Raw genomic sequence first — 27,652 nt, forward strand, 5'->3', positions numbered from 1 at the left:
GTGCCAGGAAGGAAAAGATTTCCTCACTTAGTTACCATGTATCAGCATACGCGGTAGGGTTCGTTATAAATCGATTGTAGATACTTGTTTGTAAAGTTTTACACTCACTTTTTTACCAGTAAGGGTTGTTTGAGGAATAGCGGAGGAATATGGGTAAAAAACAAGAGGAGGAGAGTTCGGACTCCCAGTATGGTGAGTTGTTATTCACCGTTAGTTTTCCCCTGTGGACCCTCTCTTAGCCAGTTGCTAGCTAATTATGAATACGATGAGCTATGTCATTTTTCTTATATAATGCTAAATATCGCGTCTTTATACATTTTTGGAACAAATGTTTTTTAAAGTTGATGTAATTGTATCATCAACATGCTCTCCCGGTTTTTAACTTGCACAAAACCATGGTTAACGTCACACTAAGATCATGTTCAGGATGACTGTTAATCTTTCAAACATAATTAAGTCATTTAATTTAATGACTTAAAGTTAAGTAATGAAAAAAGGTTTAGACGAGAGAATTTTTTTGCTTAAGGCCAGGTGTTGACCCACAACAATAAAGCTATAGTGGTAATGGGAAAGTTATTAAATTATTTCACAGCTTTATCAGGAGTAGAAAGAAGTATTTTATCCTAGTTGACAGCTGATGAAAAAACAAAGAAAACATAAAACAGCAAAAGAAATGTATTGGAATTACACAATATAATCAATATTTTTCATTTTCACCTTTAATACTTGTGTAAATTGTTCTGAAGTTAAAAGCCCAATAGTCTTTATTCTCAAAATTAGGTGCACTACAAACAGAGAGAAGACAATTTCTAACCAAGTAAGTGGTATGAGGCATTATAATGCAGGCGTGATAGTGTTTAGCTGGATTTTTTGCTATATTGTGTATACCTTTTATTTTACATACATAAACTGTATAAAAAAGTACAGCACAATGGGACTGCCATAGAGTCTTTAGCTTCAGCTTCTTTTCACATGCAGCACAGATGCTGCATTTGCCTCAGATTTAGGTAAGCACTATGTATTGAAAATTTGCTGTTTTCACAATTTCAACTGACGAAAGGATGCTGAACAGTGGTGTAATGGTTAGCCCTGTGCCTAACAGTTAAAAGGTTACTGGTCTGGACCTCCAGGATATTTCTGAGCCTCCGTCATTGTCAGAAGTATGTTGTCAAAACCAGAAGGAAAATAACTGTAAACGTCATATATCAATAAAATTTGAAGCCATAAAAGTTATGTTTAGATAAGGCAATGGATTCCTGCTGAAAATTAAAGGAAGTGACTGGTTAAAGAGCAACATTACAAAACGTGAGGTGAAAGAGGTTTTCTTGCACATTTGTGTTGCAGAAAACCACTGCAGAAAAGTTTTCATTTCTGTAGAAACTTCTCTCAGCTGCCTCTGTTAAAGTTGATTTATTTTACCTTTTCTGTGTTATACTTCCCTGTTTACTCTTTTTAGCTCCTGATGTGTTCAGGAACTCACAGATCTGTTGACACTCAGGGAGGTTACACTAAACTGCAGTAAACAAACTCTCCCTCGAGGTTCATGGATTTTATTTCTCTTCAAATATCTTAGAAAAATATCAAGGATCCGGGCATTTTCAGCGTCAGAGCTGCCACTTACATAAACGCAGTATTACTGTTGGCTTTCAAAACAAGGCTTTGTATCTAAAATGGTATTCTTCCTGAATGTGGGAGCATTTGCTTTAGGTATGAATAAGGAAACGTTTTCCAGTTTTAACTGAACTCTCTCATTAACTTTTTCAGTGATATATCTCCTCTTTTAAAAGAGTGTTTTTTTCCTTGTTGGAAGCACTCAACCTGTTTTCTGTTAAGAAGGTGTAGACAGTTTCTGTTGACAAATAAGTGACTTGTTAGAGGTTTCTGTTAGAAATCATTTACCAAGAATTCTGTCAAAGCTGTTTGTGGCAAAGGAACCATTTTAAAACATAACTCAGTAAGTCTAGGATATGAATAAACCAAAAGATAAGTTTCAGTCGTGAGTCATCGGTTGGTCAGAAATCTGTAATATACATGTATTACTTTAATTCAAAAATAAGTTTTCCAGCTGTTAATGGCAAACAGATTTACATTTTCCACAGGTCGCATTAATGTAGAACCAGGAATTAGATTTTATAGTCAAGATGAAAAAAATACTTTATCCATTAAAAAAAACAGATTAACATTTTAGCTGAGGAACAATTAGATATGAGGATGAGTTTTTCATATCTACTTAGATGTGAAAATTGTATGTTTTTATCACAATGTTTGATTTAAACTCAATATACAGTAACGTTCAAAAGTTTGGACACATCTACCCAATCATTATAAACGAGTAGATGTGTCTTTTGACTGGTTCTGTATTTGGGATTGGTCTGGTTATTGGACGATTGGTATGGTTATTCTATGTTTTGTTGTAGATTTTCTTTGTTTTTCTTTATTTATTTTATTAGTCAAATATTACATTAAAGGTTTTAAAGATTAAGGATTAATAAATAATTATTAAATGATAGTCTTTTGAGAATTTCTTTTTAAAGAAAAACCCTTCTATATTTGAAAATAATAATGCAATGCACGTTGCAATCTTTTTAGACATACTGAAAGGGATGTGGTTTGCCACACAGTCTGACCAACATTTACACAAGTTTGTCATCCTCAGTCCTTCAGTCAGGTGATCAGTGTCTTTAGAAAACGTTTCCACTTATTGCACGGGTTGAATGCATTCTTCAAGTTGTCTGAGAAATCTGAAACTCAACAGCTACTTCCACCTCCATCACTCATTCAAGGTCATTTGATGAACTTGTCCAGTCGTCGTCACTGCAAACTTTGTAAATCAAAATTGTAAAAATATTCTGCAGTTACTCTAGTACAAAGTTTACAGGTTTAAAGCTTTCCACCATATTCTTTTATTTCTTTTTTATGCTAGGGTATAAAAACCACAATTCCTTCATATGCGTGTTGCAATGAGAAACTTTCCATGTCATTGTTTACGCTGAACACGGCCGTATCTCTGTAGATGTGTAACATGAGACTTATTACAAAGAAGGACACCAGTGAAAAGGTCTTTGTTTAGTATATTTCACAATACTACCACATTATTCTTCAGATGGCTTACAGAACAGTTATTTGGTCTTTCTGACAAAATCACTTCGTACAAATGAACAAGAGTTGTTCAGTTTGAACGATAAGGTATTAATTTATCATTGGACTTTGGCAATAGAAGAATCTTTGACATCAGAGATGTTGGAAATTTCTTTATCCATGTCGTAGCAACTCCAGATCTCACACCTCTCTGTTGTTAGAAGGATTTTATTATACCATTATTCTGAATGTGTGTGGTTAGATTTTTGGTGCTGCATTTGTGTCCATCTAGAAGAGCCATGTAAATCGTGATGAAGTCACATCCTGTTTTATTATTTGCATCCTATTTAAAGCATGGCAGGCTTGTCTCCCTGCAGTGTTGACACAGGCCTGCATTTTGTTCTATTCAAATCACTTCCAATGGCAGTAGTTTGGTGAAACTGTAGTGACAAATTATTTTGTTTTCTTTGATGAGCTTATGGGTATTATCCATACAAAAGAAAGTTATTAACACAGCATACTGGTGTTTGATTGTGTCTGTTTGTTTTGCCCAGGCCCATCAGACTCTTCATACCTTCTTTATAACTTCTCATTACAATTAGCTTTCTAGAAAATAAGTGAATGTTTTTATGCTCACATGTGATTCAGATGATTGCTGAATTTCTTGATTTGTAAGGATGACTTGACTTGCCAAGTTTTTCCTGCATAACAGGATCATGCTGCACAAGCCTCACAAACCTGACTCTCATGGATAAGAAGGAATGTTTCCAACAACATTTCATATTATTTGTTCAACTTTTACCTGTTTAATGTTTGTGACTCTACAAACTAAACCCTGAATTCAAATGTCATTTAAATAACTTAGCTGCATTTGTCAGGGCTGAAATTCAGCTGTGATGCTTCTATGTTTGCATATACAGCGACTACCACGGCCTAGAGTACTCTGTCTTCTTTATGTACAGCAGAAATATGATCCCCCTTTGGATTCATTGCCCTTATTGACAGTCTTTCATTCTATTCCAGGAAGCAATGATGACACATTTCTTCCTGTTATACCTCTCCCTCTGTGTTGTAACCATACTTTAAAACTCCTGCCAGTGACCAAACCATAAAACAAAACTTCTCCCATGTCTCTGAAAGCTTTTTTCTTATTAGCTTGCACTGTAACTCATTAACTCGCGAGAAGAGGACACAAGGAAATACAATGTTACTTAAAAAAAGCAGCAACACCCTGTTTTAATTAGAACACATGTACACACCACTATCATGACTAATTCAGGGGCAAGCTAAATGAAAAATAAAGCAACATTCTAGGTCCAAATACCTGATATTAAAAGACAGCACTGGTTAAAAGTTGGTCTTTCAAATAATAGTCTATTCTGTGGGAACAGATCTTCCCCCCATTGTACACAAATACTGTAGTGTACATACAGGAAAATCTGCACTTCCTTTACTTGAATTTTAAGGTTAAGCGTTGTTACAAAACCGGGTGATTAAACTACTAATGTGTTCATGATAATTTGACCATAAGCAACGATGTCACTGAATAATGTTGAACAACCTCTTTTTTTCCTCCAGGAGACCCTGCTCAGTTTGATCCAAACTTCAATGGACCCATAAAGAAAAGGTAAACCTGAAACAAACAAAAAAACAATAAAATCTCATTAACTACTTGGCTAAATCATCTGTCCAGCTGTACTTTGCTTGATCTGTCAAGTAAAGGAAACACATTTATCATCCACAAAGCAAACGTCAGCTTACACTGTCCAGTCACACATTTTGCTTTGTCTCTTTTTGTTCACAGAGGGTGCACCGATATAATCTGCTGTGTTCTTTTTTTGGCTGTCGTCCTCGGCTACATAGGGGTAGGAATTTTAGGTAAGAAAAATATATTGCTTGACATTGCAGTTATGCAAGTCAACTGAACAAGGATTAGTTTATGCGTAATGCTTCTCCTTTTGTTTGGAAATTAAGCTTCCGGTCCTTATTACTCCATCAACATCCAATCTGGAGATATTTATTGCCGTCATCAAATTCACTCCAACACTCAGGGCTCTCTCTTATCTAGAGTCAACAGAACAGCCTGATTAGGCAGGTTATGTAGTCACCATATGTGTGCCAGCAACTAGTATGACCCAATGATTCAGTTATCTCTTATATTGGAGTTAATATGAAACCACATGATGGGTGATTAAACTAAGGTGGGTTTGCGGAAAAGTCTGCTGGCTGCCACATTAGAGGATTTATTATCATAACCAAAACGTTCTACCAATTGGTAGAATATATATATAAAAGGTCATGATCATTTTCAAATTCATTTTGGTGCAAAAAATAAGTGTAAATAACCCTCACATATGTAAGTGTGGTCAGGACCCCTAAGGGTCTATTGTCATTAACTGTGGACTTAGTCTTTAGTCCATTAACACCTGAAAAAAGAATGCCATGAGACCTTAGTCAAATTGTCCCTTCTGGTGACTGTCTCTGCAATGGGATACTTCACCATAGTAATCCAGAATACAGAAGAACAGCATGAGCCAGAAGGAATTAAAATGTGCTGACTGAAACTAAGTAGATGTAGGTGTCTAAACACATTCAAACATTCACTGCATATTAAAAGCCTTAAACTAAACTAAGTATAAAAACAGGACATTTCAACTCCAGTAACATTAGACAAAAGCATGTGACCGAAGCAGCTTAGAGACAGTTCATTCACACGTCAACAGATTTAATGAAAATGGCTGTTGTGCCCTCTTGTGGCTTGTCTAAAATATTTCATTAACTACTGTTAAAGTTTCTCTCAACTGCTAAAACACTAAGCCCTATTGTCTGAATAAAATTCTTAGTTTCCTGAACCCACTGATTGAATCAGTCACTCCTTTGGCAAAACTGTAAGCACTTTTCACATGTTTAGACACAACTTGCCAACACATTTTCATTGTGATGCACCTGTGTTGCATAATGCTGAGCTCAGGTGGATATATATATATATATGTATATATATATATATATATATATATATATATATATATATATATATATATATATATATATATATATTGTCGATGTTACTACGTAGGCTTACTGTATACAGGTGCTAAATGCACAGCACAGGTTTTTTTGTTTTGCAACATGCATTTAGCCTACAGTGAACAATAAAGATATTTCTACAGCTTCATGTCCGGAGCATTATGTTTACTATTCTTCTATGTAGTGTTTGACAACGTAGTTCAGTTCTGGGCACAGGTTGAACTGTTTTGAGGTGAGAGTTTTGTTTTGCAGGGAGAGTCTGAGGTTTTGTGAATGTATCTTGAAAATTGGGTTTCATGTTCACAGTTTGGAGAAAAAGGAGAGAAGCTTTCGAAAAATGTGTCTTAGCAGTTGAGAAAAACTGCAAAGCAGCAAGGACTAGGAGTTGGTTGATGTTATAGATATAATTCTGCCTCATTTTGATAATATTAATAATATAGAATAAATTGAAACTTTTTACCAAATTTTAATATCAGACTGTTTCTTTTCTTTTTTTTTCATACATTTGTAAAGTGTTATAGGGAAACGTTTTCCAATCAGTTCAATTAATCTGATCTGTAGCAGAATTTGGTGTCACACCGCATATTTTCATGAATCATCAAATAGTATCAGTACTCTTTCTCTTCTCTGCCAAACTAAGACCAAACACTATACAAAGTTTGGTTTTTAAGTCAGATTAGAACTACATCACTGACTTTTAATAATTTCTTTTTCAGTTTTACTGACTGTGTTTTTTTTCCACCAGCTTGGGTCTATGGAGATCCTAGACATGTTATTTATCCAAGAAATTCAACTGGGTGGTTCTGCGGCATCGGACCAAACAAGTAATTTAATTTCCATTTTACCTTTTCATGTTATTTAACATAAAAGTGTGCAGATTTAGTCATGTAAAGCAAAATCATTGTAACTTTTTACCCCCCCAGAGGCCGACCAAACTTGTTCTACTATGATATTCTCAAATGTGCCACATCTGTTAATGTTATGGCGACTGCTCTGAATGGTTTACAGTGTCCAACCACTCAGGTAGGGAAAGCTTCTTGATGATGTTCTATCAAATTGTGCTGCACTTGTCCAGTGTCCTAAGAGTAATGGTTTTTGTTCTTGATCCATAGGTGTGTGTGGATGTGTGTCCCACTGGGTTCTGGGCTGTGAGAATAAATGATTATATCTCTGGCGTGCCAAAAAATGTTTTCGATCCAAAACTGTGTGTGCCATCTTTAAACCTGACAAATCCTGGAATGGTGAGTTACAGATATTATGGTCTTTGTTTTATTTACTTTTGCTAAAGTAAAAAGAAAAAAAAAAAGAACTGGTTAATAAAATTGCTGCTTAACTTTTCAAATGATAACTGAACACTTTTTCAGACTGTGAAAGAAATTGTGGAGAAGGAGCTGTGCCCTTTCTTCTACACTCCCACAATTTCTGGTTGGTGAACGTTTTAGCTGTACTTCATTTTCTTGTGTGTTTAAAAGAGAACATCCCAGATTGATTGTGATTCTTTCCTCCATTGATAGTGCTGGGAAGATGTTTGCCTAATATTTCAGCTCTGCCGGACATCCCGAGTTATTTTTCCAGTATTCCAGGTTTACCCTCCACAGTTAACGACATGGTCAACCAACTCAAGAATGGCACTGGGTAAGGGTCAGGTTTCAGACCTTATTATAAATGTGTTATTAAAATTTAACTACACAAATGAACTAACCCACATTCTTACATTTAACCCTATTCTTTCTTCCTCTCTTCCCCAGCTCAGGGTCAGTGACTGTGAGTTTTTCTGTTTAGCCATAGTGTAGCAGCTGGGTGGTTTCTCTGGTTGCTGTGTCAAAGTCGATGATGCACAGCAGCCTTGGATGCCATGTAGAATGCTCTCTTGGGACTTGCAGCATTAGACTATTAATGTGTAGTTTTTCTCATAGCCTGTCCCTCTAAGCTGACTGTCTGGGGTTATTTATTTATCTATCTTTTTTTTTCTTTTCTATCTTTTTGTGTCTGTTTAGACACTTAGTGGTAAAAAGATTTAGGCTTTAAAACAATTATTGCTATCAGCTGCATGATGATCATTTACAGGACGTTACTCGGCCTTTTCTTTATCTCTTTTTACTTTTTACTCTTAGTGTTTTAAAGGAAAACTCCCAATAACATTTTTTTTCTCTTTCAGGGACATTTTTAATGGCTTTAATGCCAAAGATGTCGGGATCCGAATCTTTGAAGACTTTGCAACATCATGGCCGTGGATCCTTGTGTGAGTTGCCTCCCTAATCTTCACTGACACCTGCTGACATGCACAATCAGATTTCAGTGTGTAACATCAAAATGAATCTGTTTATTTAGATAAACCCAGAATAATATTTTAGATGATCTGTATGTCACATACATGTATGAGGAACATTTGTCTTAAATTTTACATATTTTTTTTTAAATTGTCATGTACAGATGAAGCCAAAATTATTGCTACCTATACCAAATTTGTACTTGGAGTGAATTTAAGTTTTCAGAAATTCTCTGACCTGTTTTAAACTAACATCAACAAGTGACTGTGTAAAATTTAAGGCTAAAGTATAAATAAAAAAAATGTAAATCATTTAAAAAATTTTTAATAGATAATGTTATATCCAAAATTGTTCTCACACTTTCTCAATAATTAAAACCAAGGCCCTTGTTTGTCATCACAGCAGTTTACTGGATCTTATTGTTGCTTACAAGTTATGTTTATTTTACACCACTGATCTTAAAAATGAAAAGTTGAAAATGCACCAGGGCAGCATGAGTATTAATTTACATTAAGATGAAGAATTATGCTTCTCGCCTGACCACACAGATAATTGGATTGGTAAATTTAACCATTTTTTGCTGTTGTTTTTTGTTAATAATTTGGAAAATGTATACTTTGATCAGTGATATTAGGTTTTAAAGGCAGCAGCACAAACTGTGTAGTTTGTAAGCTCTAAACAAACTGTAATATATTCTTATATTTTACCAGGGGTATACCTGGGGTCATATACCTCATCATTAGCCAGGATCTATAAACAGGGAGCGAGCTGAAGTTAAAAATGAAAAAAAGTGTTTCATTTTTTTTTTCCAGATGCAATAATGCTGAAAATGGGACACACACATCTACCCCACACTGGGGGCACAGTGAACTAGTTTGCGAAGTTATGATAGAGAATGATAGGAACTGTGTTTTGACCTGTGCTGTTTGCCCCCAGTGTGTCCAGGGCTTTAAATTAAAATAAATGTTTAAAAGGCAGAGCTGTTCATTAAACTGTTTGTTTTTATTGCTGCTATCCTCGGAGATTATACAGTACTTGAAAATTTTATGTTCCTTACAGTTTATCGTTTGTGCTTTATTGTTGTGTAATATCCCTTTTGACTGAACCTTCCTGCTCGTGTCTGTCTCTGGTCTTAGCGGCCTGCTGATAAGCATGCTGGTCAGTATGCTGTTCCTGCTGCTGTTAAGGTTCACTGCTCCAGTCATGGTGTGGGTGCTCATCGTAGGAGTCCTGGGGGCTGGCGCATATGGTAAAAACTGACCTGATTTTTAACATTTTTTTAAAGTGATGTTTGTGTTGTTCTGGATGGAACTTTAATGGTAAGCTGTTTTTGTAGTAAAAATAGAGTATTTTTGTTGTAAGTTAAACTCAAAGTATTCATATGTAGGGATTAAGCTGTGCAGAGACAGATCATGTAAGCTCCATTCTGACTTTCAGAAATGAATCATGTTTCTATCTGAGTATTAAGAGTATAAGACTCTTATCTCCTGCAATGCAAAAGGTTATTGATCTGTGTTTAATGTAGGTGGAGTTTTATTAGCACTTGTTATTTTTAGCCTCAAAGTTTTTTTTTGTTGTTGTTTGTTTTGTTTTGTTTTTTTTTAATTCTGCATATCAATGACTTATTTTCCATTACAGGGATATGGCACTGCTACTGGGAGTACAATAACTACAAACAAAATTCTGCTAGCATCTCTGATGTCGGTTTCACCACAAATGTGAAAGTTTACCTGCAAGTCCAAGAAACCTGGCTGGCTTTCTGTGAGTCTGAGTTAAACGTGTTGGATCTTATTTGACTAAATCAAGTGTGTTTGTGTCCCTAACACATATAGTATTAGTAACAGTGATATCCTTTAATTTCCCCAGAAGCTTACTTGTATTTTTGGAAAGCCTGCTGTTTACACAACAAAAATATGAATAGATATGAAAAAGAGGTCCGTATAATGTAAATGAATGCCTCCATAGACATAAGTGGTAACATTTAACAACTTTTACTCAAGAAAAGACCTATAAAGAGTAGACAAGCGGTACAAAATGGAAACGATAATTAGTCCTGAGTCACACCTGCTCAAACATCTACATATGAAAATGGAAACAATGAAAATGCTGCAGCCATGTCTGCAACATTTTTTCATCAGTGACATTGTGAAATGCTTCTGATTAAGTTTCCTCAGATTTGACATGCATGTATGAAGTGAATTGGATGTGAGTACAAGGACAGTTTGTATAGTATAGGCTGCAGAGGGGCGTGTAGCATTATTTTGACCTTTCCTTGTTACATTATTCTAATACTTTTTATTCAGTGATCATGGTATCTGTGGCAGAGGCAATCATTCTTCTGACCATCATCTTCCTCCGGACCAGAATCCTCATAGCCATCGCTCTGATTCAAGAGTCCAGCAAGTGAGTTTTATTATAACAATAAATAGTATTCCATAACACTGACTTACTTATGATTATTGAAGCTAACATAAAACACAATTGTTTAAATTTATTTTCTTGAACTTGAGAGGAATTAATTTTTTTGCAGTTTTCTTTTAATTGAATAAAGTAAAACTAATAACTAAAATATTTTCTCACCAGTTAGATATTATTCATTTTTACATCTGTTTGTATTTACAAAGTGAAACTTGACCGTGGCATGTGTTCACATTCTTCAGAGCAATTGGTCACATGATGTTCACTCTTCTGTATCCTCTGATCACCTTCGCCCTCCTGCTGGTGTGCGTCGCCTACTGGGCTGCCACTGCTTTGTATCCTTAAGTTTCTATGTGGATCATTAACTGTGTACCATATGCTGCATGATGTATATACAAGCTTTTACAGTACAATAATCTGTACTGTTCACAGTATCAGTTTTTCTCTTAAAATGATGTATTTAGATATTTGGCCACTTCAGGTGGGCCGGTCTACAAAGTAGTGGCGCTAAACTCCACAGGAAGTGCATGCAAGAGCATTAACGGCTCTGACAGCTGTGACCCTCAGGTGAGTGGAAAAAGTGCAAACCTAATGTGGATAAAAATGTTTCCTTCTGTGAACATTTCTCCCATTTTATGCTTATTTGAAGGAAATTGAAGAAATATAAGCTTCAAATGCAGCTAAACACCACTGGATTTCAGCCAGTTTATAAGCTCACCCAAATCCTCATTGTATGACAAACATGTAATGACATTGGCTACGATTTAATGTCTGATTTTTGCATACTATATAATGATGCTATCTTCTGAGCTTCAACTGCGGAGCAACACATGAACATAAAGTGAGTTTGATGAGCAACAGATTGAAAAAACAAACTCCTGTTTACTATGATGTGTATTGATATGTTTACTGGTTTGGTACTTACTTTGATGTTTGAATTAATCTGTTTGTTTTCTTGCTTTCTTAGTTTACTGTGAGCTAGATGACACATACAGACACGACTTCTGCTGTTGCAGCTCAACCAGATTTGCTTCTTTGAGTTTCTCAAGTCATGTTACACTCGATTAGCTTCCATATACACTCAATAGATCTATTTTGGGTTTTCCACAACAGCACCAGTGTTGAGTTGATGGACACATCACTCCATGCTACATTTCCGCTGGTTGGTTAGGAGACATGGGTCAAAGCAGCGATTGTAATATAATTATATAAAAGGGAGTTAATAGCAGTCAGATAAATGTAATTTCACAGGATCTCTGTCACACACTTTACTTTCTGCCATCTCCTCCTCTTAGACCTTCACCCCGTCCAATTATTCATCCTGCCCCTCAGCCAGCTGCATCTTCATCAAATACAACGATGAGGGTCTCTTCCAAAAAAACCTCTTCAACCTGCAGATCTACAACGCAATTGCTTTTCTCTGGTGTGTCAACTTTGTCATTGCCCTGGGACAGTGTACACTGGCGGGGGCCTTCGCCTCCTACTACTGGGCCTTCAACAAACCAGCTGACATCCCCATGTTTCCATTGTGTGGCAGCTTTATACGTTCACTCAGGTATGTCAGAAAATCATTGACTCTTTCAGTGAAGTTACATTTGCAGGATTGCAATTTCCACTCCTTCTCTGAGATGGTGCACTAGATCTACAGAAAGCTTTAATACGGCAAACATGTCAGATCTGGTTTTTCAAAGGAAAACCAGTATCTTTCTTCTTTAAATGATCAGCTTTAATCACTGTTAACTAAAATATACTGTGACAACATCATATATTACAATGAATTCTCTGTTCTGTATTGAAGCAGGTGACAGAATAAGCTTTCCATTTATTCCTCTGTAAGTTACGTTTTTATTGAGGTTGTAAGGCAAAATGTTTGTTTTATAATTTTAGGTATCATGTGGGCTCATTAGCATTTGGTGCTTTGATCCTGACCCTGGTTCAGATAGCGAGGATTATCCTGGAGTACATTGACCACAAAACAAGAGGTAAGGCTGATGTAACAAACTGGATAAGTTGATGATTTTCCTACACAAGCTGAATCATTTAAGAGCATCATGGCAAAGCTTTTCTGTATTTTAGAGACTTGTGGTTTTCACACAACAAATAACTATTTACAAACATTTTTTGACATATTTGACGTGAACAAATCAACAATACTGATTATTTTCACTTTCTTGTACCCAGCGGCGCAGAATCCAGTTGCACGTTTCATACTGTGTTGCATGAAGTGTTGCCTCTGGTGTTTGGAGAAGTTCATCAAGTTCCTCAACAGGAATGCTTACATCATGGTCAGCACAGCATCTTATCGTACAGTTTTTTTTTATTACAATAAGAACCATTTACCTAAAGATTAGAAAACATGTTTTGCTTTAAACTTTCACCAAACAGAAACTTATCATCATCAGCACATGATTAGAGTATTACCATGACTAAACACTGACCTATTTCAGCACACTTTGTTGGATATTGTTTGTCATAACTTTACTTTCTTTTCAGATTGCTATTTACGGAAAGAACTTCTGTGTTTCAGCCAAAAATGCTTTCAAGTTGCTCATGAGAAATATAATAAGGTAAGTGCTCCAGTTGCTCCTACATTATACACTAAACGAGTCCTGGCCTGTCCACATCCTGAATATATTTGCATTCGTTTGAGAGACACTCAGAACAGCGTTGTGTTACTCTGACCTGCAGGGTTGTGGTGCTCGATAAAGTGACCGACGTGCTGCTTTTCTTTGGGAAGCTCCTGGTGGTTGGAGGAGTGGGTGAGGATGCCACTTGCTTTGCATCAGGCAAAACTGATCTGTGTATCTGCTGTAAACATTCACCGCAGGTTAAGACTAAATGTGCAGAATGGCTTTGTTAGGATTTGAAGCATTTTGAAACATGAATTAATATGTTTTTATCTTTTATAAAGCAGAGAACATCATTTTTCTGGCTTAAAAAAAATTTGATAATTAGGATAGAAGAATCAAGTTATCACTATGAGCACCCCCTTACCCATCACTCAGTCATTTGATCTGTTGGTAATCCTATATTAGTGAATTATTTATTAGTGGTTTTTAGTTTGATTGAGTGGTAATCAGAATCAGCAGATCAGTCACTTATTACGTCTCTCACTTACGGGGAATTTTCTCTCTCAGCCGGCAGTTCTTTCACAATGAGAAAATAAATGCAGAATCCAAGAAAAAAAAAAAATATATCAGTATTAGTTGTTAATACCTTTAAACCTAATAAAATTTTATTTTAGGATTAGAAAAGACAGGAGACCTCACAGCTCTGTATTTCTATTTTTTTCCAGGTGTTTTGTCCTTCTTTTTCTTCTCTGGACGAATTCAGCTCCCAGGCAATACGTTCCGCTCTGAAAGCCTCAACTACTATTGGATGCCAATTATTGTAAGCTACTAATCGCTCTTTGTGTGCTTTTAATCTTTTTCATTATAATTTAAAAAACTTATTTTTTTTTTCCCAAATCTGTGTTGCTGAAGACGGTGGTGTTTGGTAGCTACCTCATAACTCATGGATTCTTCAGCGTATACAACATGTGTGTCGACACACTCTTCCTCTGTTTCTGTGAGTACACATCTATACTTTGGGTGTTTATTTTAAGTATGTCCACATTTATGTTAGACGGTTTTTCCACATTAGCAAGAAGTGCATTTTTTTTCTTGGCTGTAAAACTCAAATACAAAACTGAATTCTACTATAATAAACAAACACACTTACAGTATGTTTCTCCACTTGATGCACTTTTGCTGTAACTCTCACAGTGGAGGACTTGGAGCGCAACGATGGATCGCTGCACAAGCCGTACTTCATGTCTGCAAACCTCATGAAGATCCTCAACAAATCCAACAAGGCTCCGAAGAAAGGGTAAAAGGAAATGAAGTTCATGAAAGCTCCACACTGTCGACGTTAAGTGTCTTTATTTTAGCTTTGTCTTTTAACTAGCACTCCATCTTTTTTATTGTCCGTTTACTGATTTGCTAATATTGCACTTTTAATTTTTTTTATCATTTATTTAAGTACTAAGAACTGTATACATGAAAGGAGTGAACTATTGCAGGTATAGTGGTGTTTTATATTTGACCTACATTTATGAAGGTAAAGATTTTGTTTCTAAGATTTTTCATATATTTAGAGGTGTAAATATTTCTGATTCAGATAGATTACGTTTTTCCAGTTCAGCAACTTAAAACAGTAACATTTAGGTTTTTTCTGATTTCCTCCATGAAAAAAATGCAACATATTTTTAAATATTTGTACAAATGTTATTTCATAAAACAAATATTCAGTGTATATTGATTGTATCAAATTGTGAATAAAATTCTAAATATGGCTTATCAACCTGCATTTTATAATTAACACTAGTTCTTTTAAAACCTTTTAATGACTGCAGAACATGTGCACAACCGATTGCCATGATCATTTTCAAATCCTTGTAGAGCAGGGCAATAGCTTCAAGCACAAAATCCGACAGCAGAAACAATATATGCCTTATTTTAATGCTGGTCTTAGTATTTAAGATGCATAAACTTATATTCTTCTTGCAGTAAAAATCCGAATTTCTAAGTCGGGTGTCATGTCATCGGATATCATGTTCAATCTGCTGTGAAGAAGTAAAAGTGATGAATCTGTTATTTCACTTTTAATAATGCAGCCAGTACACAGTAAGGCACACAGACAACACAAAACTAAATGTTTTAATCAAATTTTAATCCAGACCATTTGGTTTTGATCAATATCCATGTTTAGTCAAAAATCTTGAAGCATGAAAGATGGAAGCAACTTGTGGCTTCCATCATTTTAGTGTCACATTGCCCCTTAATACAATGTTAAGCTTAAACAGACAAAAATCCAAGATATAATGACCCCAGCTGACACTCAATTCATCCCACAGAGCTTTAAGGTTCTTCTCTGACCCCGGCGTGAATTTTCAAGGCCAGATTCACTGTATGTAGTTTGGCTGAACAAAGATTTGAAGCAACAGCATGAAGTAACTGTCTAAATGTTCAGGAAGCACTGCAGGTAAGCTAAGCGTCATAAGACTTTTTTTCTTTACACATCCAGAGTCAGAGATGAAGCTTCACATTTTCTTTACACAGATAAATGTGTGTTAATTACACTTTCAGATGCTGTACAGTAGCAGCTTGTACAGTAAAAGGGGAAAATTTAATGTGCACTCGTCATTCACATTAGTAGGGAAGGAAGCTTTTGTTTTTTTTTTTTAATTATTATGAATAATTTTATGGGGGAGTTAAGGAGCTCAGAAAAAACAGAAACCAGATCATTTCTTGCTCTGTAAAAGCATCTTGAGACGTCATATCTCATCTTGTCCTGCTTCGTTGCACATGGCTGGTCATCCAGTCAGAAACACATAAAAACAGCATTTACAATATTCATATGTACAAATATATAATGTATACACACATAAGCAGATACAGACACGATTAGAAAAACCAATCAACAGTGACAGAGGTGTTTTGTAATCTTGTCAGTTTGGAGGAGGCAAAGTTCAGTGAGCTGTCATTCAATAAATCCTGAAACTGGTTTGTATGTTTGCACATTAGTGATCCAGAAGATTCTTTCTGCTTGTTGTCACTTTGTGCTGTTACGTAATCCACATGCACATGAATGACAGGGGGGGGGGGGACTGGTTCTAAAATCTTACACCAGCCCGTATCTTTGTCAGCACTGTTACGCTGAGGGAACGATGGGGATACAAGCAACAAGTGGTTGAACACCAGCACACACTCCAAAGTTAAGGACGGCTCCATTTACAAATGACTTCACAGTGTAATGGCAGTTTTTGTTAAGACAAATGTATATAAAATGCACCCAACTACCATTTCTGTCAAATCTAGGAGCACATTTCATGTGGGAACTGTAAACAGGAGCATAATTACATTTTCCACTCCAGCATCATATGCAACCGATCCACTACTCTTTGGCCTTCCAGAGAAAGAAAAGTCTACTACAGCAGCCAGTGTGTTACGTAATGCATCCCCGTCCTCACCGTTTCCAGCTTGCTAACTCTTTCTACAAAGAGATTCCCTCCCTCTGTTTGAGGAATGAACTCCTTCAAGAGGGACGTCAGTGATAAACCTAAACAGATTTAGTCACTCCACAACCTCCTGTTTACAGAGTTTGACCTTCCAAATTAAAAACAAACAAAAAAATCTCATTTACATGGCTCACCCTGATCATGAATACTGTCTTTGAACACCAACAGCAAGACCCCCGTCCACTTTCCAGTGTGCATATATCTACAGGTGTGTGCAGAGAGGGAGGGCTAACATGACTCACTTTGGGATTCGCTCAACTTTGCAGTGAGTGTTTCTTGCATAAACAAAATGAACAGAGCAGGTGTGTGTATGTGTGTTTCAGAGCATAATGGTCTGACTTTGTGGGGGAGAAAACCTGTATTTCTTGTTTAGGGATCAAACGATACTCTGCTCTCTCCCAGGTGACATAATGTAAGATGTGTATCTGTTAATCTGGCTGAGTGTGTGAATTTTGTTTTATTTCTTGCTCCTTCCTCCCAGTCATCAATCTTCTCTAACATCTATCCCATCTGGTCTTGATCACACACTCAGCAGCCAGAAGAAGAAGAAGATAGCCACAAATAAGAAGAGGGAGTCTTGCCAGTTGTTATTGCCGTTGTTGTGGTTACCGTTACCTTGGTGATCACCTGCATACTGGTCTAATGGTAGAGGAGAGAGATGATAAAGGTTGTTACTGGTAATACTGTTAATTAGACAGACTTTAACATTCTGCTGTCTCTAATTATAATATGTGGTAAACAATGCTTTAATGTTTGTGTGTTTACCTGCTCTGTGAAAGGGGTCGTTGGTGTTGAAGACTGTGGTGAAAAAGCCGAAGGGGAAAGCACCAATGCCAAAAGACATATGAAAGCCAGTGTCTCCGAAACCTTGGAACATCTGGGTACAGACAGGATACATACAATGAACATTTTGGAGTCATATGAGCAGAACTTCCAGAAAATTGTCCACGATCATACACACACTCACCCCGCCTCTGGTCTCGGGCTCCGTTCTCTGCCCCTGAGGCCGAGGTGGAGTTTTCAACCTGATTTAAAACAGAAACAGATGGTTACACAGCAGCCGTAAAGCTAAGTCAGAACCACACACACAGACGACCTGGCGTACCTGGGGTCCTCTTGGCTGGAAGTTCCTCTGCCGTACAGTGGGATGACTTTCTCTCTGCTGATGCCTGCTTTGCACACAGGACACTGCTGCCTGCTGGGCTGCGTCTCCAGCCACTGAGAGAAAAAGAGGGATGTTAATACATTTGATAAGTGTCGGATAAAACCAAAAGGGACTGTAAGACTGGGATTTAAAGCAAAACCACTTCAAAGCTACTGACATTTTCTACACTTTTTAGATGAACAATAAACAATCAAATTAAAACAGTCTATTTACTTCAGAGTGTAACCCACTGAAGCTGTAAGTGGATAACCCATTAACACCAGAGGAGACCACTGTAGGCGGCAGCTAGCACATCCATATGTTGCATCACCTCTTACTGGGTTAAGTAGCGAGTAGTAAAGAGGCTGCAGTAAACATGGCATTAAGTACATTAACGTCTGTAAGCTGCACTACGTAAACTGACAGGTGCAGCTTAAGTTACTGACATTACATCACAACCTTTTTCTTAAACACGTTTGCTCCGTTTTTCCCAAGTGAGAAAGTCAATTTACATAATATATGCGAAGGTAGTGGTAATTGGGAAAGCCTTGCTGATATCAATCATAAGACATGATAAAGAAGGGGAGGTCTGACATAAAGGAAGCATTTCTAAAATTCATCTTGAGGTTCTTTATAGGGTTTTAAGTAATAACTAAGCCAGGCGTGAAGTATGCAATGTCCAATTGTGCCCACAGATGCACATAAAAGTTTAACATAACCACTATGAACAACCATCTTGAAGGTTTGAATTTAGCATTTTTAATTAGGTCCATAAGCACCAGATGTTATAAATAAGTAGTCAACCATTCACAGCCTTACAGTAGCAACTTATCAAAAAAAAAGTAGCTCTGCCCAAAAACAAAGTCTGCTAAATCACCCAGTTCACTCTAAATGAGACCATAATTTACTGAAGTCAACAAGAGAAAGGTTTTTTTTTTTTTTTTTTTTTTTTACAGATTTCATTCTAATTGGACTCCTATTTCTAACCCCAAGTACTTCAATTAGACAGCATGCAGTTTTAAAGCTAATTCATATTTGATACACATGCATGCACAGCTAAAGTCTGAGCAATGCCCTTTATCTAAGGTCCAAGTCAATATTCTGATTATAATGTTTACGTGAGCAGCTCTTTAAACAGGATGATTCTTGTGACTGCATAATTCTTGCTTTTCAGTGAACTCTGCCAGAGCCATGTTGCCAGATCTTGTGACAGAAATCAGTGACCTTATCTGTGACAACAAGCTCTTGGAATCTCATAATACCTTGACCTGGCAACTATAGAGCTCAGTGTATGCATTGTGAAGCAGCAGTGTTGTTGTAGGACTGTTAAAACTTCAGTAAAATCTAACAACGCAATTTAAGGATTTGTAAGCCTATGTAATACAATTAATATAAGCACCTCGCACAGTTTACTTTAATTATTGCTCATTTCACATTTGACTTTAGAGGTTAAGGTGATCAGAAAACGCTGTTTACATAATTATGTCTTATTCAGACCAAGACCTTAATCTGGTTGCATATGTAAACATATGTTGACTTCATTGTTCAGATATGAAAGGCATGTATTTTATCCAGTCTATAGTTGCATCATAAGGCACAAAATAATCTGTTCCATTTACATTAAATGGACATTAAAAAGCAAACATATTCTTGGCCTACTTTTCTCTGCATGAAAGCCATGCAAATTGTTGTGTTTTGTCAAATTGTTCAAAATTCAAAGAGAAAAAGCACAAAATTTTGTCAGATTTTAGACAAGTTTACATGCACCAACTACTGAACAGAAGAAGCCCTCACCTGATGAAGACAAGGCCAGCTGTAAAGACAAGAGAAAAGCACAGATTAATACACATGTTCGCAATCTCTCCCATCTATCAAAAATACCAGCTGCTTACATCAATAACACCAGCACTTGTGGAGAAAATTAATGGGTATCAGAGTATCTTAATAGAAATATTACGGGTGTGAGAGTGAACACATTGTCATGTATCACCTGTGACTCTCACACCTTGCCAGAAAAACCTGTTTCAAAGGACGTGGCTGATTACGGTCATCCCTGCTCCCTGTTGTCAGTATTAATATACTCCATCTGTTGTCATCAGAGTATTTCCTGTTTGCTGACCTCCTGCTGCATTGCAGGAGAGCAGGATGCAAGGTTGAGGAGACGCCACATGACTTTGGTGGAAACGCGAAGTCAGTAATACAGCTCAAGACTGCTAAATGTGCACGCAAAATATAAAGAATCAAAGGTCTTTCTCTGAGCCATGCAGGTATAAGCTGTTTATATGACCCTTTGGAAACTGACCAGCATCTTCCAGTCCTTACGCTCCTATGAACCACCCCAAGGAGCCTCAACGAGCACATAGTTACTGAAACAGATGACGAGAGAAAAGGGTTAATTAAAAACTAGCTTAGGTCCAAATTCACAGCTGAGGTTTTTCTATCTGACATAAAAAAAAAAAAAAAAAAAAAACAGAATACCAATGGGCTGCAAAGCTGGTGCGCAGATTAAGAGCCCTCATATAACTATAACAAGTCAACAGGGTTCTGGGTCAAGCAACTGCAATCTGAGCTCCATTAATGAGCAAACCAACCATTTCAAATGCACTAAACAGTCCAGAGCCAGTGGGGAATGGCAAACTATATTAACCCAGATCAACTAAGAGCCTCCAAAGCACCTGAGGCTGCTCATAGCAGCCTTCAATGGGCTTCTGGACCACAACATTTACAGCTTCGTCAGTCATGAGCAGAGAAATATCAGGAAAAATCTAAAGCAAAGTCAGGTGATGGAACGAGAGACTGGAGGAATCTCATTGTTCAAGGGATTATCCTGCTGGAATCTGGAATCACTGAGCCTTTGGGGACTTCTGAAAAAGTCCAAAATACTAACCAAGAAGCAAAGCAATCAACAGTGAAAGTAAACCTGCAGCATTCCTGCAATGAAGCTGGTAGATGATGGCTGCCATAAAGTTACTACTTAAATTTTTAGCTTTGTTTTTCAAACTTTATCTTAATCCTACACTACATGTCCTAAAATGAGCATGTTTGACATGAATTAAAGTACACACAGCCAGCACAGTAGCCTTTCATAAAGCTGAAACTGAATGTTACTGGGAATTTCTACTTTAACCTACATCTTTTGTTTTCTGAGATTCCTATTTTCTAAGTCAGAGATTCTTTTGGAGATAAACCTACAATAAGTGGCTTGGATCCAGAGAGACAGGCAGGGCTTGTTTTTGCCACCGTCTTAACCACAAAACATTCAGATGCAGTAATCCACATCTCCTCAGCCTCAGTAAGCCAACAGACAAACCCCTTAAGGTAAAGATGGGGGGGGGGTCACAAACCAGAAAGCAAAACATAAGCTTGTGTCAATCTGCAGGGCTTCCATACACACACATATAAAATGGTCAGCGTGTAGAGGGTTTATTTAATTTCAGACACAAAATAGATGAACAAAGTGATTAACATGACAGCCCCTTCAACTCGGATTACACATGTGGAACATGTGAAGAAACAGAGAAATCTAGCTTTTCTGGGAAGGAACTCTTCCTTTAAAATACAACACACTCCTTCATGTGACCCCTGTGAAATCTAATCAAATGGAGTCTTGTTTCATAACATTTTATTATGCAGGCCAAGACCAGATTAGTTTGCCTCCTCTGATCTTAAATCAGGAGCTCAGGAAGATACTTTCAAAATGAACGTTTGTGTATTGTGACACACACTTATCTGACATTCAGCTTTAAAAGTTGGCAGTAGAAACAGATGTTTGCCTCCTTCCTGGCAAAGTATTTCTGGCAAAGTTATGAGTCTCTTAGCATGCTATGACTTACAGCAAACAGTAGACAGTAGCAGAGGTAATCACAGCAAAACCTAGTCCAGACTAATAAATCTGCTGAATTTTCATTGATTAGTTAAGTTAAGGGAAAAAGACAGAAGGGCTGTTTTAATTTTAACTAACTATAGTACTAATAATAGTGCTATAAATGCATTTTAACCCAACTGTACCAAGACAGAGGCTCAAGTTATTCATGTAAGGGTCGTTATTGTGATTAGATACTGGAAAGATGTCTAATCTTAACAGAATATTTGTTGCAATACAACCCAAAGGTTCTTTTAAAAAAGGAAACTCGATTTGACTTCAGATTATTTTGGTTGAAATAAAATTTTAAATTTCAAAATTCAGAACTACATCTGCTCAAGTCTGGAGGTTCAAACAAAGGGCTAAAAGTTTGATAGACTATTTATTTGAAGTTTAAACATGGAGTTTAGGACCCTAATAAATCTGAGGGGTTGTAAGATTATCAACATGTTAAAATTAAAGGAGGGGAAAAACATATTTATACTGATTTAGAATGTGTCATGGTTTCAAGTGCTTTTTTTTGTGTCTGATCCATTAAGACTGCTGTGTATGTTGGAGGTTTCAAAAACACTTGAATCTAGGCTTCTTTTTCAGAGGTTTACTAGAGCTGCTAGTTTATTTCTGTCCCATTTTTTTAAGTACAACTTTTCTCAATGGCTAAATTTAACTTAAGCTTACATCTGGTACTGGGAGAGAAAATGAACTGCACAGTAACCTGTATGGGGGGCATCTCAAGTCTCCTCAAGCGGCCTCGTGCCCACTGTAAAGCTGTCAGATGCTCATTAACCTCCAAGTATTAGAGACACTAAACGTCTCCATCACATAAATCATCCCTCTGGACTCTGGCAGGGCTGCTTTCTGCATTTCCTTCTGAAAGAGTATACTATTAAGAAGCTGCTACGGTTTCTCGTATTAGTCCCATTTTAAAACAATCAAGAAGATTTCTTGAGAAATGCAGCTACAGTGTGTGACGCTTGAAAGCCAAACTAGTCGCTGTTTTAATTACTTTAATATCAACATTTGCAAGCATTTGATAAAGGATATGGAGAAATACCAAAATGTAACACATGCTGTGTTATTCTCTAATGAACACAATATCAATGCAATTTGCAGCACTGCTGCAATTTTAATTTGCTGTTGCTGCAGGTAAGCTGATGTCAAAATCTGTCCACCTTGCTAATAGTTGCATCACATTATACATGAGTTCTGTTAACAGGGGGAAACTATTGTAACATAGCAACCAGATTACATCAGCACATAACACAGGAGCTTTAACAAATGATATTGTCTGAAACTGTTTCTAGAGAAAAGCATCCAGGCCAAGTATCAAATCTTAGTTTGACAATATGTCTGTACTATTTTTTTTCCTAAATATGCTCTAGACAATGGTCTTTTAGCAAAAGATTAAAAAGGAAAGTAGATATGACTGCTATCTTCATGCTAAATTTAGCACCTTACACATTTTAAAATTTAAATATCCTACATTTTATATCTTAAAATGACTTAAAGCAGGATATATTTTGTTAATGGAAAAAAAATGTGTAGAACATGTTAATTCAAGCGTTAGCCCATATAGACAAGTTTAAAATCACAAGATAGTGAGCTTGCAACGCTATATACTGTATAACATGACAAAGGCTGCAAATACTAACAGCTGACACCAGAGAAAACTTGTTTAACCTAAACTTGTTAATTCCTAATAAAACAACTGGAGGTTAAATTTCTTCTGACTCTCTACTGAAGTAACCACTGCAGCTTTAACACTGTTACACATTGATTTCTTACATTTCTTAGATTTTAAATGAAATGTAGCTGCTGTTTAACTAATTAACTGTCTACCAGACTTGAAACTGTCCTTCAGTGTTTATTGGAGATATGGATAGATGCACATAGGTGTGAGGGTGTGTTGTTGCTAATCAGTTAGCTTGAGCTTAAGGATGCATTTATCAGGGTCAGATATATAGGCTGGGACTGTGCTGTTGTAGCGTTAAACCTATAGTATGTGACATGATGGTTTTTCGCAGCTGAAGACATTTGGTTGACTTTGTTGTGTTTGCTACACAGGATTTCTCTGCTGAATTAATAATTTGCCAACGTAAAGGAGATAACAACTGCAATCACATCCATGTCTGCGTTTCCAAAACACACGCATACTCATGCATATCACCATCATTATTAACTAAAAACAGGCCCTCTAACTCCTTGAGGTAAATCATACTCTTCTTGCAACTGTTGTAACTTTTACCTCTTCATAATGCCCTTAAAGTTGACCCCAATCCGTCCTCACTTCCTTGGCCCTAATCTCACATTAACCTCAGCTTGTGAGCCAACTGTGAACACTCACAACTCATGAATGATGGGTACACATCACAGAGCATGTGCACGTTTGAAACATGTGGTTTAAAGGTTTGAGTCTTGCACAACTGGACATTGGATCGGCCTGAGTTGGATCTATCAAAAATTAGCTGATATTTGTTGAAAAGGTTTATTGTTTCCCAACAGACCAAAACCAAAACATTGATTTTACAATGATATTAATCTGACAAACACAAAAACGTAGAATTGTTGTTTTGTTTTGGCTTTAAACGTGGTTTTCTTATTTGAGCCTGACACATTTAGACAATGCTGTTTTGAGTAGTTGAGCAGAAAGTTATCTGAAAGCTGTCAATGATCACCAAGCAGTTTTAACAGAAGTTAGTGTGTAACATAGTGTGAGGGATGAGGGAGGGGGCACTGACTGAGCTGATGACACATGTAGAGTCTAAATAAGGTGATCAGTAATAAATGATTAATATTGACGGCTGAAGTTCAGCACTGACAACTAACCAATTACTGCCTTGGTAATAAACGATGAGCCCTCTTGGCTGCTGTCATCTCCCACTGACTGATTAGTCGAGGGCGTGACTCCGCCGTCAACAATAACTCCAACTGACGGTAAAGAAGGCCGCGCAGACGGCCAATCTACACTCAGCTCCGGTGGGCTGAACGAAAACAAACACCTCAATACAACAAAACAAACTCCCTCCACCCTGCTCCATCTCGTACCAGAATAAATGGCCGCACATACTGATGACAGCGTCCCTGGCAGTGTCCAAACAAATGTTACACTCGAAGGAAGCCCGATCTCGCTCCCGTTCGCTCTCCCCGCTGCCGCCCGGTCCGTCGCGGTCGTTGCTGCTTTCTCCGGAATGATATCCTCCTCTGCTGGCCGGCCCGCCATCACTCGAGAAGCGGGAATCCGCGGCCGCCATAATGTTTACCGGACAAGTAAAGAAAGTAACGCAGGGAGCCAACCCGCACAGGCCGGAGACGAGCTATCGCTAGCCTTGAGTCTGAACTGCGACTGCCACAGACAGAAGAGAAACGGCTGCGGCTGACTGGCTGCACGACGACTTCCGTTTCCGGAAAAACAAACGGCGGGGGCGTGGCAGAACGAATGATAATAATAATAATAATAATAATAATAATAATAATAATAATAATAATAATAATAATAATAATAATAATCACACACACACACACACACACACACATATATATATATATATATATATATATATATATATATATATATATATATATATATATATATATATATATACATATATATATGTACATATATATATATAATGGAATAAGCGGTTCAGAGAATGAATGAATGAATGAATGAATGAATGAATGAATGAATGAATGAATGAATGAATAAAAGAAAAGCTACCTGACAGCTACAGACTGTCTGTATGTCTTTTCACGTGTCTATGGTTACCGGAACTTTGTAATTGGTGCTTAGTTTCTACCCGGAGTTATGAAAGGTACGCACTGAAAACGTGTGTACAACTGTTATTTCTATATTTTTCTTACCTCCAGGAACGGGGGATCTTTCTGTGTTTTAACTTAGGTCTGTCTTTAACGGTTATTGTCTTTTTCGAGGGGTCACAAACAACCAACAATGAAGATCAAGCGACAGAAACAAGCCAAGAAAACTATTAGCTTCTACAAATACAACTTTAATTTCAGGGAGCCTTTCCAGATCCTCATTGACGGAACGTTTTGTCAGGCGGCGTTAAAGAACAAAATTCAAATTAAAGAGCAGCTACCGAAATATCTGATGGGGGAGGTTCAACTGTGCACCACAAAGTGAGTACTCACACAACATATAAATGTGACCAATATTTTTTATTTTATTTTGTTACGTGACATTATTATTTACCTGTATATTCTCTGTGTTCATTCTCAGTTGTGCGCTGAAAGAACTAGAGACACTTGGAAACCAACTTTATGGAGCCAAAATCATCTTACAGCGGTTCCAGGTTAGGAAATGTCCTCATTTTAAGAATCCAGTCTCTGCCTCCGAGTGTCTGCTGTCCATGCTGGAGGAGACAAACCCACATCACTACTTTGTTGCCACTCAGGTATGGGATGACATGATGCAAGCTTACTTGTTGATTTTGAAAAACTGTGCAAAAGCTTGCAAGGGCACTGGAGAACAAGCTTTATTAGTGATTTGATAGAGGAAAGAAGCAGCTGTATAAGTTGTGATGCTTCACAACACACAGACAGTGACCCAAAATATACTGCAAAAACAACCCGTTAGTTTGTGATGGTAAAAAAAGAGGAATTTCGTTGCAATTACTTGTTTTTAGCCAGATAAAGTTGCTTTTCCTATAATAAAAATGAAAGCTAATGGTTAAAATATTCCCAGTGAAAGCCAGATGAAGCACTTTTCGTGACATGGCATAGTATCCAGACTGTTTTCACCACTCACATTTGACTTGTTAAATAACATAACTTCACTTTGTTATAAAGCTTTGTTTGGCATGTGTCTGTGCAGGACCATTCTTTGACTGCAGGCCTGAAGAAGATCCCAGGGGTTCCTCTGCTCTACATTGTTCTCAACACCATTGTGTTGGACAAGCCCAGCCAGGAATCCCTTGACCATGTCCAGGCCGTCCAGCTGGGAGAGCTGGTGAGCCCGGCCCAGCAGCAGAGCATCCGCAGCCTGAAAGAAGAGCAGGGCATCAGTAACAAGGATGGAGAGAGGCGAGGGAAGAAGAGGAAGAGGAAACAGAGCAATCCAAATCCCCTGAGCTGCCTCAAAAAGAAGAAAAAAGGAGTGCCAACACCGCCGCTAAAGAAGGCGGAGTCAGGAGAGAAGAAGAGAAGCCGACACAAGAAACGAAAGATAGTGGGAGCCCAAGACACGGATGGTCCTGCTGTTAGAAATAACTAGTCTGGCAGGAAAATAAGAGACTTCAGCGCTTCCTTTTCCTAATATACGAGACGTCAAAGATGTCTGTGGTTGATATTATCCAAATTAAAGGTAATGTTACACCTGGTGTGTTTTTCCAGTGTTACTGCAGATAAATCAGTGTAATATCTGATATTTTTATTCAGTATGTATCATTGTTTTATAGTGTGAGCAAAGAATGTCCACTCAGACTCAAGTTGAGCTTGTTATCAAGTCATTCTTTATAATAATTAAATCTGCTTTCTAATGAAAACAAATTACAAGAAATTAATGGACAGAAAAGATACTGTTAGAGCACAACTGTTAAATTATCAGGACACAGATTCATTATTTGGTATCCTTTTGTATCTTAATGATATTCCATCTAAAAAAACTGAATCCTTTGGAATATAAGAGCAATTTTGCAATAAAAGAAGTTTCTGGAAACCACACACAAGATAACATGCATGTTTTCATTCAGTTGTTTTCTGATTCCATACTGTTTTGTAATTATATAGTTTATGTTTAGCTGGTTCATACTACCATGCAATGACAGAGTGTGTTTTTT

The 27,652-nt window shown here is 37.2% G+C and overlaps 3 protein-coding genes across 3 annotated transcripts; 2 read left to right on the forward strand and 1 right to left on the reverse strand.

The window, feature by feature from the left end:
• Positions 1–15,134, forward strand: slc44a4 (solute carrier family 44 member 4). Its single transcript, XM_042011967.1, has 22 exons — positions 1–192; positions 4,657–4,705; positions 4,883–4,956; positions 6,851–6,929; positions 7,029–7,128; positions 7,218–7,346; positions 7,470–7,530; positions 7,620–7,740; positions 8,264–8,347; positions 9,512–9,624; positions 10,014–10,136; positions 10,679–10,778; positions 11,036–11,128; positions 11,258–11,360; positions 12,089–12,348; positions 12,681–12,775; positions 12,975–13,078; positions 13,287–13,360; positions 13,482–13,552; positions 14,089–14,183; positions 14,276–14,360; positions 14,558–15,134. The coding sequence occupies exons 1-22, from the start codon at positions 150–152 to the stop codon at positions 14,662–14,664; spliced, it is 2,163 nt and encodes a 720-aa protein (XP_041867901.1). The 5' UTR covers positions 1–149; the 3' UTR covers positions 14,665–15,134.
• Positions 15,135–15,482: 348 nt separating this feature from the next.
• rnf5 (ring finger protein 5) lies at positions 15,483–25,234 on the reverse strand. The gene is made up of 6 exons (XM_042011512.1): positions 24,903–25,234; positions 19,790–19,808; positions 17,957–18,069; positions 17,819–17,876; positions 17,617–17,728; positions 15,483–17,490 (listed from the first exon to the last, which is right to left on the reverse strand). Exons 1-6 carry the CDS (start codon positions 25,106–25,108, stop codon positions 17,372–17,374), a joined length of 627 nt encoding a protein of 208 aa, XP_041867446.1. The 5' UTR covers positions 25,109–25,234; the 3' UTR covers positions 15,483–17,371.
• A 432-nt stretch (positions 25,235–25,666) lies between these two features.
• On the forward strand, positions 25,667–27,188 carry utp23 (UTP23 small subunit processome component). The gene is made up of 3 exons (XM_042011510.1): positions 25,667–25,994; positions 26,095–26,269; positions 26,689–27,188. The coding sequence occupies exons 1-3, from the start codon at positions 25,807–25,809 to the stop codon at positions 27,085–27,087; spliced, it is 762 nt and encodes a 253-aa protein (XP_041867444.1). The 5' UTR covers positions 25,667–25,806; the 3' UTR covers positions 27,088–27,188.
• Positions 27,189–27,652: the final 464 nt, after the last annotated feature.

The sequence above is a fragment of the Melanotaenia boesemani genome, chromosome 17, assembly GCF_017639745.1.
Source record: "Melanotaenia boesemani isolate fMelBoe1 chromosome 17, fMelBoe1.pri, whole genome shotgun sequence".
Classification (NCBI taxonomy): Eukaryota; Metazoa; Chordata; class Actinopteri; order Atheriniformes; family Melanotaeniidae; genus Melanotaenia; species Melanotaenia boesemani.